The following is a 17,077-nucleotide window of genomic DNA, read 5'->3' on the forward strand; positions in this document are numbered from 1 at the left end:
GACAATAATATGTTAGTGAACTGTTGGAAATGAATTTAAATTTCATGGAGAGGATGGTATTAATGTTCGAGAGATCAAAATTGAATCTGTTCTAAGAAGAAAAATGATTAAATGTGAAATTTCACAGAAAATGCAGTGAATTTCCGCATATTTCAGTAGTGAAGTGGTCAATCGGTTTAAGTCGACTTAGCTCCCAGTTGAGTTTTTGAATAACTCGGAATTTGAGAAAAATAGCGAAATTTTTGTAAAATCGTTTTTCGATAGTCTTCACTTTTCTTTACAAAAAAGATTTTTAGGAAAATTTCGCTAACTCTGCTAGAATTTGAGATATTCATCGAAAACTGGCGTTAAAATGGAATTGACTTGAACCGTTTGACCACTTCACTACTGATTTAGTATCAAATTTTTGATTCATTGAAACTTCAAGAATATATTTATCTGAATTTTACTGATTTTTATCAATGCCACACGCTTATGACACGCTGCGTGCGGAAGTGCGAATAGCCACGGCGTTACTTTTAATTATTCAAGATGGTAGCAGTGTTTTTAAGACGAACTAACGATTCCTCAGAAGGAACAAATAAAACAAAGTCTTTTTTTGTTCCTCGCTTACATAAAATAAATACTTTGATTCATATTCATTCCTGATGACAATATTTTTTGGGATTATGAGTATTGAAAGTTGATTTCAAAGAAACTGTGAAGTGTTCTTTAATTGTAATTTCATAGGGGAGAGCCAAAATGGGACGTTTCGTGATTTTCTCTAATTGTCAATATCTTCATTTACACGCGATGATATTGACAATTGGAAAAGATCTAAATACGTCTCATTTTCTCCGACCCTCCCCTATCAATTTATTGAATTTGTCAATTTACTGATTTATATGTTCTCATTTATTGATGCAATTCACTGTATTGTTGCTCCAATTTTTTAAATATTTTTCATTCAATGAAGTTTCATGCCAAAAGTGAAACTTTATTAATTTCGAAGGCTGTGTTGATAATTGCGCTGTAATTGTGTTGAATATGTGTGTTGAATTTGTTTGTGTTAAAATTTACGTGTGCCATTTTGACATGTAATCCAAAATTGTAATCGTTACGTCCTGAAATACAGCCCCATGTTTCCCGCGTCCGACCGACATATGCCCCCCGTGGAACTTATAAGTTATGTAGACCATGCGCGAAAACCGCATTTCGACCACTGGCATTTTGGCCGTCGTCTCTTTAATACTGACGCTTTGCGCGCCATCAGCATTGCTGGAATTATCGAAATGCCAGTGGTGCATATACCCGACTTACTCCCACTAGTATTACTACTGTACTCCTTGCCGCATAAATCCTTCCTACGGTTTGAATTCAGTAATATGTTAAACCTCCATCGAGAACAAATTAATTGATGGAGGAGCCGAAGCCTCACCGACTAATGCCCCGAACGGCTCAGCCCAATTGCTATTTCTAACGTAATCGAATTTGCATCGTGAATACTGTTGACTGGTCGTCTACATAACGATGACCGAGTGTCCATACAGTTTATGTATAATCGATCCAGGAAATCTATCACCGACGAGTATGACCAGTATTTTCAAATAATGGAGCAAGTTTTTCAATCTTGCGGGATTTTCGGACTAGTGATTGGACGGATAAGGAGCTTAACAGTGGGAAACAATGGCGGAACCGTTGCATTGTAATCAACTGGTTTGAGTGGTTGGATACGGCCAGGAGTCGCATTATAGTTTCCATTGACTTGTACTTCATCCGATTTTCATTGGAACCTCAACTAAGCGTGGGAGGAAATTTGAAATTTCGGAAATTCAGGGAACTGCAACAACAGGTGAGCATTGTTGGAAATTTTTGGCTGATATTTCCGGGAGATTTCGGAGAATTTTTGCACAGGAAATTGCACAGGATTGTAAAATTTAAAATTCAGCATTTTATGGAAATTGTAAGTTTAGATTAAATTATTGCATTAAAATGAATGAAAATCAAAATAATTCTGGCGAATGTATTCTTGAATTTTCAATTGATTGAAAAATCAAGTATGTCAATTAAAAAAAATGTAGAACTAAAATTTCCTGATTCAGGAATTCGTCGAAATTTGAAGGAATTTTGCTATTGAAGGTTAAACATTTTATGAAAACAACAGATTGTGACATTTTGCTTAATTAATTTTATGTATTCATTAATTGTTGAACTAAATTGATTTGTTTAAATGAGAAAAATTATATGCAAAAATTCTTGCTGAAATTTTCAACGACGAGAATTGCTCATAAACTGCAGTCTAGCGCCACCTGTGAACCCTCCCCAGAAGCTGACTGACATTCCTCAAGTTATCAGAAGAGATACTAAGAGAATTTGTTGTAAGTTTTCGCCCCAATAAGTCGTAAAAAAGACTATTACTGCACGCCATTCAAAAGAATTACGATTCAAGACTGAAACATTCCGAGGAAAAAAATATATTTTTCACCATGTCGGTATTGAGTGCTTCTCAGGACGGCTATAACTATAAGTGCGATGGTGGTGTAATGGTCAGCATAGTTGCCTTCCAAGCAGTTGATCCGGGTTCGATTCCCGGCCATCGCACATTTTTTTTCAAACGGAATACATTTTCCAAGATGCAGAGAAGATGAACGAGAATGTTTCATTCATTAGCCCAATATTATCATTCATCATTACTATGTATTTGTTGAGAAAGAGCAGCATAACTGCTATACACCTCATTCCAGTCTGAGTAACTGTGTGCTTGGTGATATTGTGTACAAAGTATCAAAATATAAGAACGTAAACTATTTGTAATATACGTGATAGGGTTAGACTCAAAAATTCATACTCCGATTTAAAATGGACGGCTGAAATGACCGGATGATGTGAGGAACACTTCCACTGATTAGACTCACAGTACCAGAATAGACTCTGTGAATGACCAACAGTATTAATTTAACAATATGAATAATTACGAATCCCAAGAATCACGTAAATAAATGAATCTAGAATGCTGATGCATAAATACCATCTTGTATAACATTGTCCTATAAATTTCGTTCAATAAAATGGTGTCTGCCCCGTGACCTACATCAAGGCATAGACATACCAACGCAAGTTATCCGCCCCATTGCGTCAACCATTTACGAAAATAATAGCAAACAATATTTAATAACGAGTCGAATGAATCCGTAAGAGTGATCAGTGAAAATTGTTATATTTTGGTTTTCCCTTAGAGAAACTTTTCCATCTCCGAGAAATAATAAATCGCTTCCGTCTGTCTATTCCTGCAGACCGTCAACATAACCTCCCTAATATCCACATAACGAAGATTTTCCCGCCTTTTCAAAGTCTCACCATCACCTGGCGTCCTTTTATTTTACCCCATTTTTCCTTCCGTGAAAGTGCATACCATAACAGCTCCAAAGTCATTGGTTCAATTCATTGCTCCCCTATAGCACATCAAGCACTCGACCAATGGAGAGAGCCAGAAATCTGACAACTGCGCACTGCTGGAGAAATGGTGGGGATATGCGAGGGGGGTCCTGAACAGCGGAAAGCAACCATGGATCCCCTTCGGAGTCGTCCGACACTGTAGTATACGCTGTAGTTGAATGTAGTGACTTGTGTCCTGTTTTGTGATCTGTCTTGGCCATCACTTCCGAGAGACTGACAAGGCTGGCTTAAAAAACCCGAGAAACAAAGGATTTTTTTTTCAAGAGCTCCCTACTAGACACAGTCGTAAGTATTCCAAATTTTCAGCACTGGTCCTCCACTTGGAAACCTTAAGGTCCACTTTCAGGCCTCGTACAACCACAAATCCGTGAAAATACGTCAGAGCGCACTGATTAGCCCTTCTCACTCGATCATTTTCTGAATTAGTCATAGAATTTATTTTTTTGCAAAGTCGTTCTCTTTGTCTCGCGCCGGAAGGTCTGCTATTGAATCTGCTATTGAATTTTGACAATGGAGCAGCAGGTGTAAGAGGGTATGATCTTACGTCACTCGGGGGCTGAACACCACCTGATTTATCCACAGAATTATCACCCCTGATGTTGAGATCCTCACGATCATCCGATAAAACTGATACTTCGGAATGGAGCAAGTGCATCGGAATATTCTAATCAATTTGCGGGAGACAATTGTCCAAGATTTGGACGTTACAAATGGTGTCATAGATCACCTGACCAAGTATAACATCCTGAAGCCTGAAGATATTGTTGAGATATCGTCCAGGACAACTGCGATCGAGAAGGCTAGACGTTTATTGGATATACTTCCCAAGTATGAATCAATAATTACGATTTCTTTTGCAATGTGATGGATGGATCAATGAACTTGGGTTTAGTCGTGGGTGGATGGGGTTAACCTTGAGAATCGTTCATTTCCCATTTTGTTTTTCAGCCGTGGCCCTGGGGCGTTTTCGACATTCCAAAAGGCATTGGAACACCACTATCCCTGGTTGAGTAAGGCCATGAGCAAATCACTTGTTTCTACTGGTACTGATGCTGTTGACTCGACTGATGCGAGAAATCCAATACTACCACCGATTTCTTCATTGACAGTTATCAGACAGCACAAGGTATGATCGCACATTTCATCGATTATGATCAAGTTTTTAATTTCAAAGAAAATTTAATCTAGATGTTCAGGTTATTTATTCAATTTTTTCAACTTATTTGAATTTTCAAATAATATTATGACTGCTCGGCATCAAATTATGCTGAATTTTCATTGAATTGAAAGTCTCAGAATATATTTGTATGAATGCTTCCGATTTTTATCAATTTTCATTGAATAATTGAACTGGAATTTCCAGTTTCAATTTTTTATCGTAAAATTTTGGATTTTAATTGCGAAATTCTTTGAAATTTCAGTAGAACTAAAATTTAATAGAATTTTGAAGACAAGAAAATTGATAGAGATCAGAAAAATTCAGGTAAATGTATTCCGGAATTTTTAATTAATTAAAGTTGTCACGTAATTTGATACTGCATATTCATATTTTGATTATAAGTTCAAGCAGTTTGAAGAATTCTCCTCTACCTGCTGGTCAAAAAATTGGAATATCATTGAGTTTTTTCCCTCTGAAGTGAATTCAATCTCTCCTGAAAATTCTTAGTCAACTGTGCATGGAATTCTAATTTTTTCCTGACAGCCCATTAGTTATACTGATACTTAAGATGTATACAATAATTCAATAAAATATAAACGGAATCAATTGGTGGAAAAAATTTGTTTTCGATGATCCCATAAGAGACTAATTTTCGATTATCTTCTACCAAGCAATCCGGTCATTTCACCAGTGTGATTATTCATCCTAAAAAATACGGCATATCTTACAGAGCAATTATAATCCAAATAATCCATGATTTAGAACAAGTTAAAATGAATGACATTTCTCTTGGATCAAATAAATAATATTTATGTAAAGCAAAATTGTCTCTCAGTCTAAAGAACAAAAAATCACCTATGAAACTCCGGATTTAACGTTTGCATCAGCGATCGAATTTCTGTAGATAAGATAAGCATGCCTCAAGCTCAAACAAAGGATTACCTAATTTTAGAACCTTATTCGTAATCAGTTGAGCTATCTTTGATCACTAATGATGTTATCTTTGCCTACCTAACGGATCAATTAAGTAAGTGGATGACAAATGACTGCATTGTGTGAAACAATTAATTATTAATGTCAATGACTAATTGTTATCGGTTCTTTTTCACAGATGAATCAGTTGCAAACTGCACTGAGCGAAGTCAAGCCTGGGGGTTATGTAGTCATTCACGGGATGAAAGGATTTGGAAGATCTCATTTAGCTGTCAGCGTCCTGAATAAAGAGATGATGCACAAATTCGATGTTAGTAGACAATCATTCACAAGCATGAAAATTTTCGACACTTGCATCATTCATGATATTTTCTTTTCAGAATGAAATATACTGGATCAAATTTGGATTCAAGGGAGAGGCCTCCCAACCAACCGATTGCCTGGAGGATGAAATACTGAAACAACTGAATAAACTCTACCACCAGGTAATAAATGATCCCTATGCTTTGGCCAATGACAACAACACTGGCTTCGGTAAGCACCATTTGGGAAAATTTTTGAAGAATTACTTCAGCACCGATCACCATCGCAATGCTCTACTCGTTCTCGACGATGTTTGGGATAATGCAATCATCGAAACATTTGACTTCAACTGCAAGACATTAGTGATAACCACGGACATAGATCTGCTGGGTAAGCGGCATAAAGAGGTCGTCGATTTGAATAAAGGTTTTACAGAGCTTGAGAGTTTAGATTTATTCGCACAAGTTCTAAACGTGGAAATCAACGAATTACCTCAACAAGCAAAAGACATTCATCACGCGTGCAACGGTATTCCAATACTGATCCACCTCGTCGCAGCTCAATTTTCCGACTTCAGGGAAGCAATGACCGGTGACAGTAAGCAAGAATTTTGGAACTATTACTTGGACTGCCTTCGTAAGAAAGACAGTAAGTTCTTCGACATGCAAGAGGCAATTTTCGACATGTGCATCAATCGTCTTCCAGAATCCGCCCAGACACGTTACAAGAATCTAGCGATTTTCAGTGAAGACGTCAACATCAGTTCCAAAACCCTCGAGATACTGTGGGACACGACTATTCCCAATGCTGACAAGTGGATGAAGGATCTCTGTAACAAATCCCTGGTGGGAAGACAATGGAACCAGCATCTCGAGACATACATCTACGGAGTTCACGATCTACTCCTCGATCATCTCCGGAAGAAGTTAGCTCCAAAACAGCTGTTAGACATGCACAAAGACTTCATCAATAAATACGATAAGTCCTGCAATGGTGACTTTTCGAAATTACCAAAGGACAACTACAGTTTCTCCTACATTGGACACCATCTGGAGCAAGCGGAAATGGCAGGAAAATTCCCAGTTCTCTATTTGGACTTCAATTTTATCTGTGCTAAAATATGTAACAGTGGAATTAATGATCTTCTGATTGATCTCAAGAAGTACCGAAAATACATCACCCAAGATACTCTCGAGCGCGAGGCCAAAGTAGTCGACGTGGAGAAGTTCGTGAAGGCGCAGGTGAAAATTCTAGTCGAGCATCGCAGGCGAGACTGCTTGAACTTGGTTCAAATTGGCATGAATTATGATATACGAGGATATGTTCACGAAACAGCTAAAAGGCTCGCTGAATTTCAACCAATGCACTTATACTTGTCTCACGAGCAACAGTATCGAAGGGAGGAGTCTCCCAACGGGGACGAGGTCCCTATCGAACTGACTACAGTAAATTTCACTAATAATCCAAATCATATTTTACTCGGTAGTAATCACGGTGTTGTCATCCTCTGGGACATGAAGAATCGTCGACAGTTTCCGTTTTACGGCCACGAGAAGAAATCAAAAATTCTCAAAGTCATTGTATCAGAGCGGGGAGACTTCTTCGTGGCATTGAACGATCAAGGGGTTGTCAAACGATTCTCCTTGGATGCTGAGAGCGATGACGATAACTCGAGTGACGAAGGCAGTCATGTGCACACACCTCGCGAGAAGCAAATCTCATACAGTTACATTCATAAAATCCCAGAAGATCAGAGCTGCACAACTTACAGTCTTAACGATCTCTATATCACAGACATTGCTCTCAGTCCGGATGACAAGAGATTGGCTGCTTGCGGCAAAAAAGGTTACTTTCGTGTTTGGGAGATTAACGGAACAATCCTGTCCACAGGACAAGTGGACGAACGGGCAACTGATCGTCTAGCATTTGCCCACAACATACCTCTGTTGTTCTTCGTCGATGCTGAGGAAGGAGTCATCGTAGTTTATTCTCCCGGCAATAATTATAAATATAATTATCTGTCGACATACCGCCCGGGGAGGAACACGGGTGAAGTGTGGAAGGGTCTCAAAGGAAAGAAGGCCATTTATTTCAATGAAATCAAGACTGACCCTTCCTGCTCTATCCAAATGCTTCTCGTGACCAATTTGGAGACAATATGTGTTCGGTGGAATTGCACAGATCAGGGTCAATTATCGAATCCTTCAACGCAGATCAACATCCGCATTGATCCAGAATTGAATCCAGACACAGAGTTTACAGCTGCAACATTGACACATCAGGATCAGTACATAGTGATTGCTGACTCTAAGGGCTTCATAAGGGTCTACGAGGATTATAATAATATCAATCCGAAGGCGGAGTATTCGGGGAAAGCCATCTCCCTGGACAGTTACTATATTGCCAACGACTCACACTCAATCATCGCAGGTTTCAATCATCTGACTTACAAGTGGTCATTCCAATGTGAGTCCAATTTACCTCAGTCTGTCAGAATTCCCAAGTTTGATGCCCTCATGAAACCACTTGAGCAGCCAGATATTGTGGTTCAAGTGATGGGTAAAAAAATTAGAGTCTTCAAGGGACATGATGCAATCGCAGAAACTGATAGTGATGGAGACATCATTGATCTCAGTGTCTGTCAGGATGGAGAGCGAATTATGTACGTGGAAAAGAAGGGTCATCTCGAGGCTTTCGCCTATGAAATCAGAATCTTCAATTACCAAACCAATCAAGCTAAATCAATTCACAGTCTCAACAGGTACAGAGGACCCATCAAATTTCTACAAGTAAATGGGTCACATGTACCTGTCTGGAAGAACGGGGATAATCTTAAGATTGCTGTTCAGTCGAATGTTTGGGCTGAAGCTGTGGCCACAGGAAACGTGATTAATCTTCATACCATCGAGGACACATACGTTGTGACTGTATCTGATACCGGAAAAATCATCATTTGGAAGGTTTTCGACGCTAATTGGGACAATATCTGTGAACTGCCAGGAAGCCAATGTCCCAATGTTTGTTTTAGCGTGCTCAATTCACAAGAAAACATGCTCACTTTGCTCAAGACTACCGGAGAGATGACGATTTATAATATTGAAAGAGAACGTACTAGGGATACGGTTCGCATGGTTATTAGGAAACGCATTTCAAATAATTACCCCAACCGATTGACTTGTTGTAGTTTTTCACCTGATGGCAAGTTCTTGGCTGTGGGAATGGCCGACGGCTTGATAAGTGTAAGTAAAGATCAATTACTCATAGGATAAAAAAAATTATCGAACAATGGATTGATTTGTCTTCTTGATGTTCTACAGATTTACGATGTCGAATTGGACAGAATTTATGTAGAGCTGTCTCTGCACTGTAACCCAGTGCTGCAATTTCACTGGGCACCAGAGGCCATCGGCGCACCTATCCTCCTATCAGTGAATTGTGACGACATGGCCTGGTGGAATATTGCCCTCACTCAGGATGAGAAAAAGATGAACAGACGAAGTCGCACTGGTGTGCCAAAGAGTTTAACAACTCCAACATTTGGGATGAGTCCTCGTGGTAGCATGAGAATATCAGCGAGTCAATCAGCTGCAGCAATATCGGAAGTGGCTAAGAGACTGGAGAATAGTGGAATTGGAGAGAGGAATGAGAGTGATGAGGAGAAGACACGTCAATTTTGGGCCTCTAAGGTTGCTAAATATAATAATAAACCTGGCTTACTCGGGCTAGTTCAGTTGCCACATAGCTGTCAGCCAAAGGTATGTGTCTCGAATGATTTTAAAAAATTTCTACTTGTCGATGTTCATGGATCTACCAACACTTACAAGCTATTTGGACTGTGATTACGATGATCTAGACTTTAGGGGAGTGAAGAGAGTAGAGTATTGTTGAGAGAAAGAGTTCTATTGTGACATTGCAACACTGAGAGAGGAAAAGATTTCTAGGAATGGAAAAATTCTGAAGAATCCATCCATTGAAATAACAATTTGTGGCAATAAATTTTCACTTCCAGAGATCTCCTTTTCCTCTCGATGAATGACAATGTTTGGAGAAGGTATGTAAATTTAATTAATTGCTCTCTGAGCCCAAATTCCGTGATTGAAAGGAATAAGATGTCTAATACTTCTGGAAATATTGGTAAAATTTATTGAAATCAAACTGTGAATTACTCTTATTCCTCTTAATCACGAAATTAATGAACAAAAGAGATATCAGAGGTATACCTCGTGTTTTATGCAAAATATCATTTCATGTTTTTCTATTGATTTTATTTCGATAAATTTTTCATAGGTCCATTAAACTCTGAGAGATTACTTGGACTTATAATCATGTGCTAAAGATAATCTACTAGTATATTTTGTACGTAGCTTCTCAATGACGATAGCTACTTATTTCTCAATTATTCTGTACAAATATATGTGCCTTAGATAATTATGAAAACAAAAATGGAGAGTAATCAACAATTTCGAAGAGTCCATTTCCTGTTTTTTTTTTGCACATATTGTTGCGTAGCTATTGTACAAGTCGTGATGGTTGCATTTGTGGGAAAACTACTGCATTTATTTTACTCTTATTGGTACTGATAATAGCAATGGTCTCCCGATCTCAGATATTTTTTAATCATCGACCAGTAATTACTGGAATTCCAATGAATTAGTTCATTCAACCTTCGAGCCATTAACGACTAACGAGCCATAATGATAAAATTAAGCAATAGTGGAGGGAGAGGGAATGAAATTACAATAATGCAATTGTACATTTGGAATAATTTCCATGAATGATTTGGTTTTTCTTCACACTAATCTGTGAATCATATTCTTTCGTAATATAATCTATTTAATTTTATGACTGTATTAAGTTAAATTAATTAAATCTACTTAAATTCATTTATAATCAGTAATCAATGCTTCAGTATCTGTCAGTTGATTATGGTCATTTTGTCGTAAATATACCATATTTTAACGTACTTTTTTACCACATTTACACTCTTCCATGGCATGCAATGCAGTATTAGGTAACTATTGAAAAAATTAAGTGTCAGCTCAATGACTAGACAGAATATTCCATTATTTTAATAACTTTTGTATTGTTTTTTATGTAATAATCACGTCAAAATAATACTCTGATGCCACAAATCGGCGGTGCAAAGGAAATTCTATTGAAGATTAAATTGATACTCTTGAGCATGAACTTTTCAAAGTTTTTCTGCTGCATTTTTTCATTTCTCATAACAAAATCCAAGTGAAAAATACGCTATGGAGAAAAACAAACATCTATTGGCTCCATTAAATCAAAATTATATAATTTTCGATACAAGTCTCAATAGAATTTCAACAGAATTCACGTAGAGTTTCAATAGAATTTCCTAAAAAAAACTAGACTTTTCCATTAACTTTATTCATCTGTCCACTAACACGTGCTATCCGATGCAATCGGGCCTAGTGTAATAAAAAAAATTATATATGTGATTCAAAGAGTTTTGATGTCAATCGAATCTTCTTTTGTATTAAGTTTTTTTTTAATCAATGTATATCATCAAGTTAATATAATATTTTGAATTATCAGACTGTATATTTTATTTCATCGTTAAAAACATTCTGAATAAATTTTTTTTTCAAAAAAATGTCTTGAAGATTCATTTTCAACGCTCATTTATTCCATCGACAATAAGAAGAAATTGAATTACTGAGTTTATCGGCAAAATTATCTTTATCGTCATCACCTTATCACAATAAAATCACGGACTCGTTTGTCAGTCTGATAATCACAACACCCCTGATGAAAATCCTCAATCAAACGCGGAAGTTTAAACCACTTTCAAAGTCAGTGTTGCCGCAGTGCACTTGGCACCAGTTCCGAAAATAGTGTCGTCAGGTTAAAAAAAAACGAGGTAAGATTATTTGGCACGAAGGAAGTCATCTGGTATTGAACTATAGGCCATTGGCAAACGTAATGGTAAACATCTTCCACATTTCCCAACCTTGAGACTTTACATGAATCGCAATAATATAGTTTCTCGAAAAAAAATTAAAACTCTTCCTGAAATTTATTTAACAAAATCTTTTAAAAACTTTGGGTGAAGGGATGTTCATATTTTGATAAAAACAGAAGACACTGAGGCGAGTTTTTTTAAAGTAAAAAAAGGTGGGAATCGATGCTGTAATTTTTTCAATACAAAATAACAATTCTTAACAACGCAGCAGTTAGAATTCTAGCGAGTTTGAATTTTCCATCTCTCTTATTTGAAAAAAAAATCTTAGAATTTGAAATAGGAAGACAAGAATTCCCCGACTCTCTCCGATTTTCAATTGAAACTTGAATTTCTAATAAAAATGTAAATTAAACTAGATAATTCCTAAAACTTCGTTAAATTTATTTAACAAAATAATCTTTTAAAAACTTTGAATGAAGGGGTGTTTATATTTTGACTAAAATAGAAGACACTGAGTAATTTTTAAATTTATCCAAAATAACAATAACAATTCTTAATATCTCAGCAGTTAGAATTCTACCGAGTTTAAATTTTCCATCTCTCTTATTTTAAAAAATCCTGGAATTTTGAAATTCACTAAAAATTCAATGAAATTTCAAATTTTTTAGCAGCAGGAGGATAAGAATTCCTCAGTTCTCAATCGATACAGGAATTTCAAATCAAAAAGTAAAGTAAATGTGTCTTTCTGGTCCAGCAAAATTTTTTCTGGTCCTATACAAAGATTTATCTGGTGCTGCAAAACAATTTCCTGGTGCTACAAAAGAATTTGTCTACTGTTCCACAATAATTTCTCCAAATATGCAAATTGACTAATTTACAGTGCTATTCCATTAATTTTCCTAGATTTTTCTCAGTGTACTACCGCAAAACATCAATCCCCATTACCCCAAGCCCCCCACAACCGCAGCCGCCAATCCCCAAACCTTATTGGTAAACAGTAGCCAAAGACGAACGAGTAGATAAACGTGTGATCGATGTGGTGGGGGGCCACGAGTTTCCCACCGAAGGAAACGGAACGAACGTCACTTGGTATTGCTCAGTGGTACGTCGCGGCTCGTTCTAGCTTCCTCATTCCCGTGAAAAGCCACGTGACGCTGCAAAACCCCCGGGTAGTGAGTCTCAGATAAAAAAAATGTCAGTGATGTACAGAAATTCGATGAAAGCCATCGGCAAAGTGGTGCCCGCGAAGCTCCAGCCCATGTGGAATCATCCAGCAGGTGAGCAATCCCATTTCCCCATTCATCATTTCCCCAATCACGAGCATTCGATTGACGATGGGGGCCGATTGAAAACGTCAACCAATTCTCGAGATTTTGACAATCCTCACACTTTTGTATCGTGTTGTGCACAGCTGTTTGTCCCCCAGTACCAGCTGAGCCAATTAGGTCAAGGCTGGCAGCGGTGCACAGTTATGCAGAGCAAAATACCAAGTTCATGCTCCAGAAGATCTTTTATTTTTCCTCCTCACTCATTCCCGAGTATTCCTGACCTTTCGCCAATGACAATGGACACAACGACATTTTAAAATGTCAGAAATGTTTATTATCCTCCGTAATTCATCGTGGAAAATCAATGGTGCACAACCACCTGAGGCGCACGTGTTTTATCGATTTCTCTGTACTTTCAGGTCCGCAGACCATTTTCTTCTGGGCGCCAGCTTTCAAATGGGTCAGTAGTCAGTCGAAACGCTTTATCGAGATTGTTAATGGTTTATAAACGATGTTATGTAATGGGTTTTTACCGCTGTTCGGTTGCAGGGACTCGTCATTGCGGGGTTGGGGGATCTATCACGACCAGCTAGCAAAATATCTTTGAGTCAATCGGCGGCCCTTGGGGCCACCGGACTGATATGGACGAGATATTCACTGGCTATTACACCTAAGAATTATAGTCTCTTCAGTGTTAATTTGTTCGTCGCTTTTACCGCTTTGTATCAAGTGGCTAGGGCCATCAAGTGAGTAATTTCAGGATTTTTCAGGGCTTCAATTGAGCATTTGGAGTTCTGTCGATTGCTTGTTGCTTTGTTGAATTTTTTAATTTGATGTTATTAGCAAAAAACGGAATTTAAATGAGAAATTTGAGGGAGTAACCTTGAATGTAATTTAAGAGGAAAAACTTTGTGAAATTTCAAATTTTAGTTGAAGTTTAAGGAAATTGAAATCGTTTCAAGAAGAAATACGATGGAATTTTTAATTGAGTAAATATTTAGAAATATATATTCTGCATTCTGCATTCTGCCAATTTTTACTGAATAATTGGATTAAAATTCATAATTTTCACTGATTTTTAGCAATTGAATTATAATTTTTAGATGAAAAAATTGTCTGAAATTTGAATGGAAATGTAAGAAATCGCTGAACTTTGGATATTTCGTAATTATCCCATATCTTTTGCAATTGTAATTTATCTGAATCCGAACAATTTACGTTAAAAGTAAAAGATTGTCTAAAAAAATATCGTCTCTAAATGTTTCAGAAAGATTTATTAAAAAAACCAAAAAAATCAAGAAAATTTAATTTGCAGAGAACAGTTCTATAAAATTTTAAATCAGAACAATTCACACTGAAATTGACAGACTGCCTAAAAATATCGTTGCAAAAGCCAACAACCAGTCCCACTTCCTGCCTGCCCCATCGTTGCATCACACAAACGACCTTTACACTTGACTTCCCGACGACTTTTGCAATAACAAACATGTGGCATATGAGGGCATCGATCCCCCGCAATCATTCGTGAGGGACGAGTATTTGGCTGCCCAGATGCGGAACATTGCGTATGAACGGAATAATCTCAATATTAATCAATAAACCCGGGTCATTGAATGAGAAAAATGACATTAGTGCTATTCTAGTTTTACAGGAAATAAAAAAGTGTTAAATTTACGATCTTCCATTGGTTGCTGATGCAAAAAGATGTGTGGCGTATTTTTTTTTTTTTTTTTTCAATAAAATCGGTGAATTTAATTGAATTGAATTTACAGTTTTCATCGATTTTAAGCAGTAAAATTAAATCTGATTAAGGGGAGAAAGATCCAGAAATTTTAAGGTTCATCTCAAATTTAGTGGTATTCCAAATTTTTTTGCAGCAGAAAGACAAGAATTCCCTCAACCTTCTTGACTTTTCAGGAAACAATATGAATATTCAGTACCAAATTACGCTGAATCTTCAATTAATTAAAAATTCAAAAATTCATTTGCCTGAATTTTCATTATTTCTATTCATTTTACAATAATAATGGAATTGAAATTTACAGTTTCCATTGATCTCTCCACAAAATTTGGAATTTTCAGTCAAAAATTTTTAACAGTGAAATTAAATTTTTTTTTTTTTTTTATGCTTATTTTATATCGCTTCGAGTCTGATGAGACTATATGGCGATTGATCAAGACTTTTTAAAAATGGTTAGATCTCACCATTCTACCCGGCCAGGAATCGAACCTGGAACCTATCCGTTGTGAGGCAACGGCCTTAACCACTACGCCAGGCCACCGGACAGTGAAATTAAATTTGGTTTATGGGAGAAAAATCCTGAAATTTTAAGGTTCATCTAAAATTTAGTAGTTTTCCAAATTTTTGAGCGGCAGAAAGACAATAATTCTCCCAACTTTCTTCAATTTTAATTAAACAATATGAATATTCACTACCAAATTACGCTGAATCTCCAATTAATTAAAAATTCAAGAATTTATTTCCCTGAATTTTCCTCATTTCTATGAAATTTCATATAATAATTGAGCTGAAATTTACGATTTCCACGGATTTTCCCCTAAAATTAGGAATTTTGACTGACAAAATTGCTTGAAATTTCGGTGAAAGTATACCCTGCAGTATTTTTATTTCATCATATCTGTTCATTTCTCCAGGTTCATTCCACAATTGCCCAGTTTCCCTACATTGTTTTCTCCCCTGTTTCAGATACCAGAACGAACAAAAGGCGTTGGCAAAGGAGGAAGCCGCAACGGACCTGAGCAGCCATTGATTAAAAATAAAAATGTGGAAATAACGTACATTCCTAGATAGCGAAATTTTAAACTGTTATTGTCGAAGGGGTTTTAATTACACACCAGTGTTGAGTTGATGCTGATTATCAATTCAACAAGATCGTGCAATTCTTAGTGCAGGGGAGAGTGAGGTGAAATGGGCCTTCTTAAATCGTCAAAATCTCCGTACCAAATGGTGCAATTGGCACGAATCAGGGCTCATTTCACAGCCTCAGAAAATACCTTCAAAATGAAAAACAAAAAATAAAAGAGGCTGATTTTATCCTCCTCTCCCCTAATACGAAATAATGGAACGACGGCAGATACTCTGCTGGACCAATTTAACCGGTGGTGCTGGAGTTTGTTAGGAATCTCATTATGCCCGGTGGAAGATTCTGCGAAGAGAATGTTCCATCGAGCGTTCGGAATACATCGTTACCATGAATTCACCAACTTAGGCCAATGAAATTGTAATTATTAAAACGCTAGCTGTGATACAGATTGAAACGATTTCACCTGACATAGATATAGTCGTGTAATCACTGTATCGTTATCACGCAACACTCAAACGTTTTTTTTCAGTTCCACTCGTGAGGAACAAAAGAACACGTGTTGCTCAGAATGTCGTGAAATTAAATTAGTCAACGCGAAAATTAACGAGTGTTCGATCCTTCGTTATGCAAATCATGTCGACGAGAGATTGAGATAAAAGATAATGGAGAATTATGATTGTGAACTGGTATCATGATCGTGATTTGAATTGTTCTACCTCTTTCGAACGTTTTCACTAATTGTTGATACTGGTCTATTGAACTGTTTCAGTTGTAATTATTACAATTTTGTTCTATTGTAATTATGGATTGTATTGGCGTCTGGATGCAGAATCAGAAATAAAATCAATATTTTTGAATAATTTTTGGTGCCGAATTGATTTATCCCTTAAGATTATTGACTGATGATAGGAAAAGTTCAAAAATATGATGAATGGTACATGAAAAAATAGATAATTCACTCACCATTCTGTAGCTATAGTACTGCATTTTTCCACTGCTGAGGATCTCCCAGAAATCTGAAAAAATGAAGAAAAAAATTTTTTTTAATTCACTCAACCGATTTCTCTTGGAAAATTTCTCAGAACTAAGAATTGAACACTTATTCTTACCTTGGAAACCCCAGGGTTACTCCTCACACCTTCAAAACACCAGAATCATCACTAATTTTTCACTAAATCACCACTAATCCCCAAACCGAAACCATTGTCATTCGATATTCACCACT

The 17,077-nt window shown here is 36.8% G+C and overlaps 2 protein-coding genes and 1 non-coding gene across 3 annotated transcripts; all 3 read left to right on the forward strand.

Annotated features, from left to right (window-relative positions):
- Positions 1-2,508: 2,508 nt before the first annotated feature.
- Positions 2,509-2,580, forward strand: Trnag-ucc. The gene has a single exon. It is a non-coding gene; the product is annotated as a tRNA-Gly (tRNA).
- Positions 2,581-3,589: 1,009 nt separating this feature from the next.
- Positions 3,590-11,438, forward strand: LOC107041411 (apoptotic protease-activating factor 1). The gene is made up of 6 exons (XM_029126325.1): positions 3,590-3,720; positions 4,018-4,263; positions 4,384-4,561; positions 5,706-5,837; positions 5,908-9,069; positions 9,148-11,438. The coding sequence occupies exons 2-6, from the start codon at positions 4,076-4,078 to the stop codon at positions 9,667-9,669; spliced, it is 4,182 nt and encodes a 1,393-aa protein (XP_028982158.1). The 5' UTR covers positions 3,590-3,720; positions 4,018-4,075; the 3' UTR covers positions 9,670-11,438.
- A 197-nt stretch (positions 11,439-11,635) lies between these two features.
- Positions 11,636-16,712, forward strand: LOC114841368 (mitochondrial pyruvate carrier 4-like). Its single transcript, XM_029126326.1, has 5 exons — positions 11,636-11,717; positions 12,663-13,036; positions 13,447-13,487; positions 13,577-13,773; positions 15,735-16,712. The coding sequence occupies exons 2-5, from the start codon at positions 12,952-12,954 to the stop codon at positions 15,796-15,798; spliced, it is 387 nt and encodes a 128-aa protein (XP_028982159.1). The 5' UTR covers positions 11,636-11,717; positions 12,663-12,951; the 3' UTR covers positions 15,799-16,712.
- Positions 16,713-17,077: the final 365 nt, after the last annotated feature.

Source organism: Diachasma alloeum, unplaced genomic scaffold (genome assembly GCF_001412515.2).
Source record: "Diachasma alloeum isolate Michigan unplaced genomic scaffold, Dall2.0 Dall_scaffold_00364, whole genome shotgun sequence".
NCBI classification, from domain to species: domain Eukaryota; kingdom Metazoa; phylum Arthropoda; class Insecta; order Hymenoptera; family Braconidae; genus Diachasma; species Diachasma alloeum.

Excerpts from the sequence above, each read along its gene's own strand:
- LOC107041411 (XM_029126325.1), top strand. The coding sequence starts at position 4,076 with ATGGAGCAAGTGCATCGGAATATTCTAATCAATTTGCGGGAGACAATT. Across the intron at positions 4,562-5,705 it reads CAGTTATCAGACAGCACAAG|ATGAATCAGTTGCAAACTGC; the intron begins GTATGATCGCAC and ends TCTTTTTCACAG. Across the intron at positions 9,070-9,147 it reads TGGCCGACGGCTTGATAAGT|ATTTACGATGTCGAATTGGA; the intron begins GTAAGTAAAGAT and ends GATGTTCTACAG.
- LOC114841368 (XM_029126326.1), top strand. The coding sequence starts at position 12,952 with ATGTCAGTGATGTACAGAAATTCGATGAAAGCCATCGGCAAAGTGGTG. Across the intron at positions 13,488-13,576 it reads GGGCGCCAGCTTTCAAATGG|GGACTCGTCATTGCGGGGTT; the intron begins GTCAGTAGTCAG and ends GTTCGGTTGCAG. Across the intron at positions 13,774-15,734 it reads CAAGTGGCTAGGGCCATCAA|ATACCAGAACGAACAAAAGG; the intron begins GTGAGTAATTTC and ends CCCCTGTTTCAG.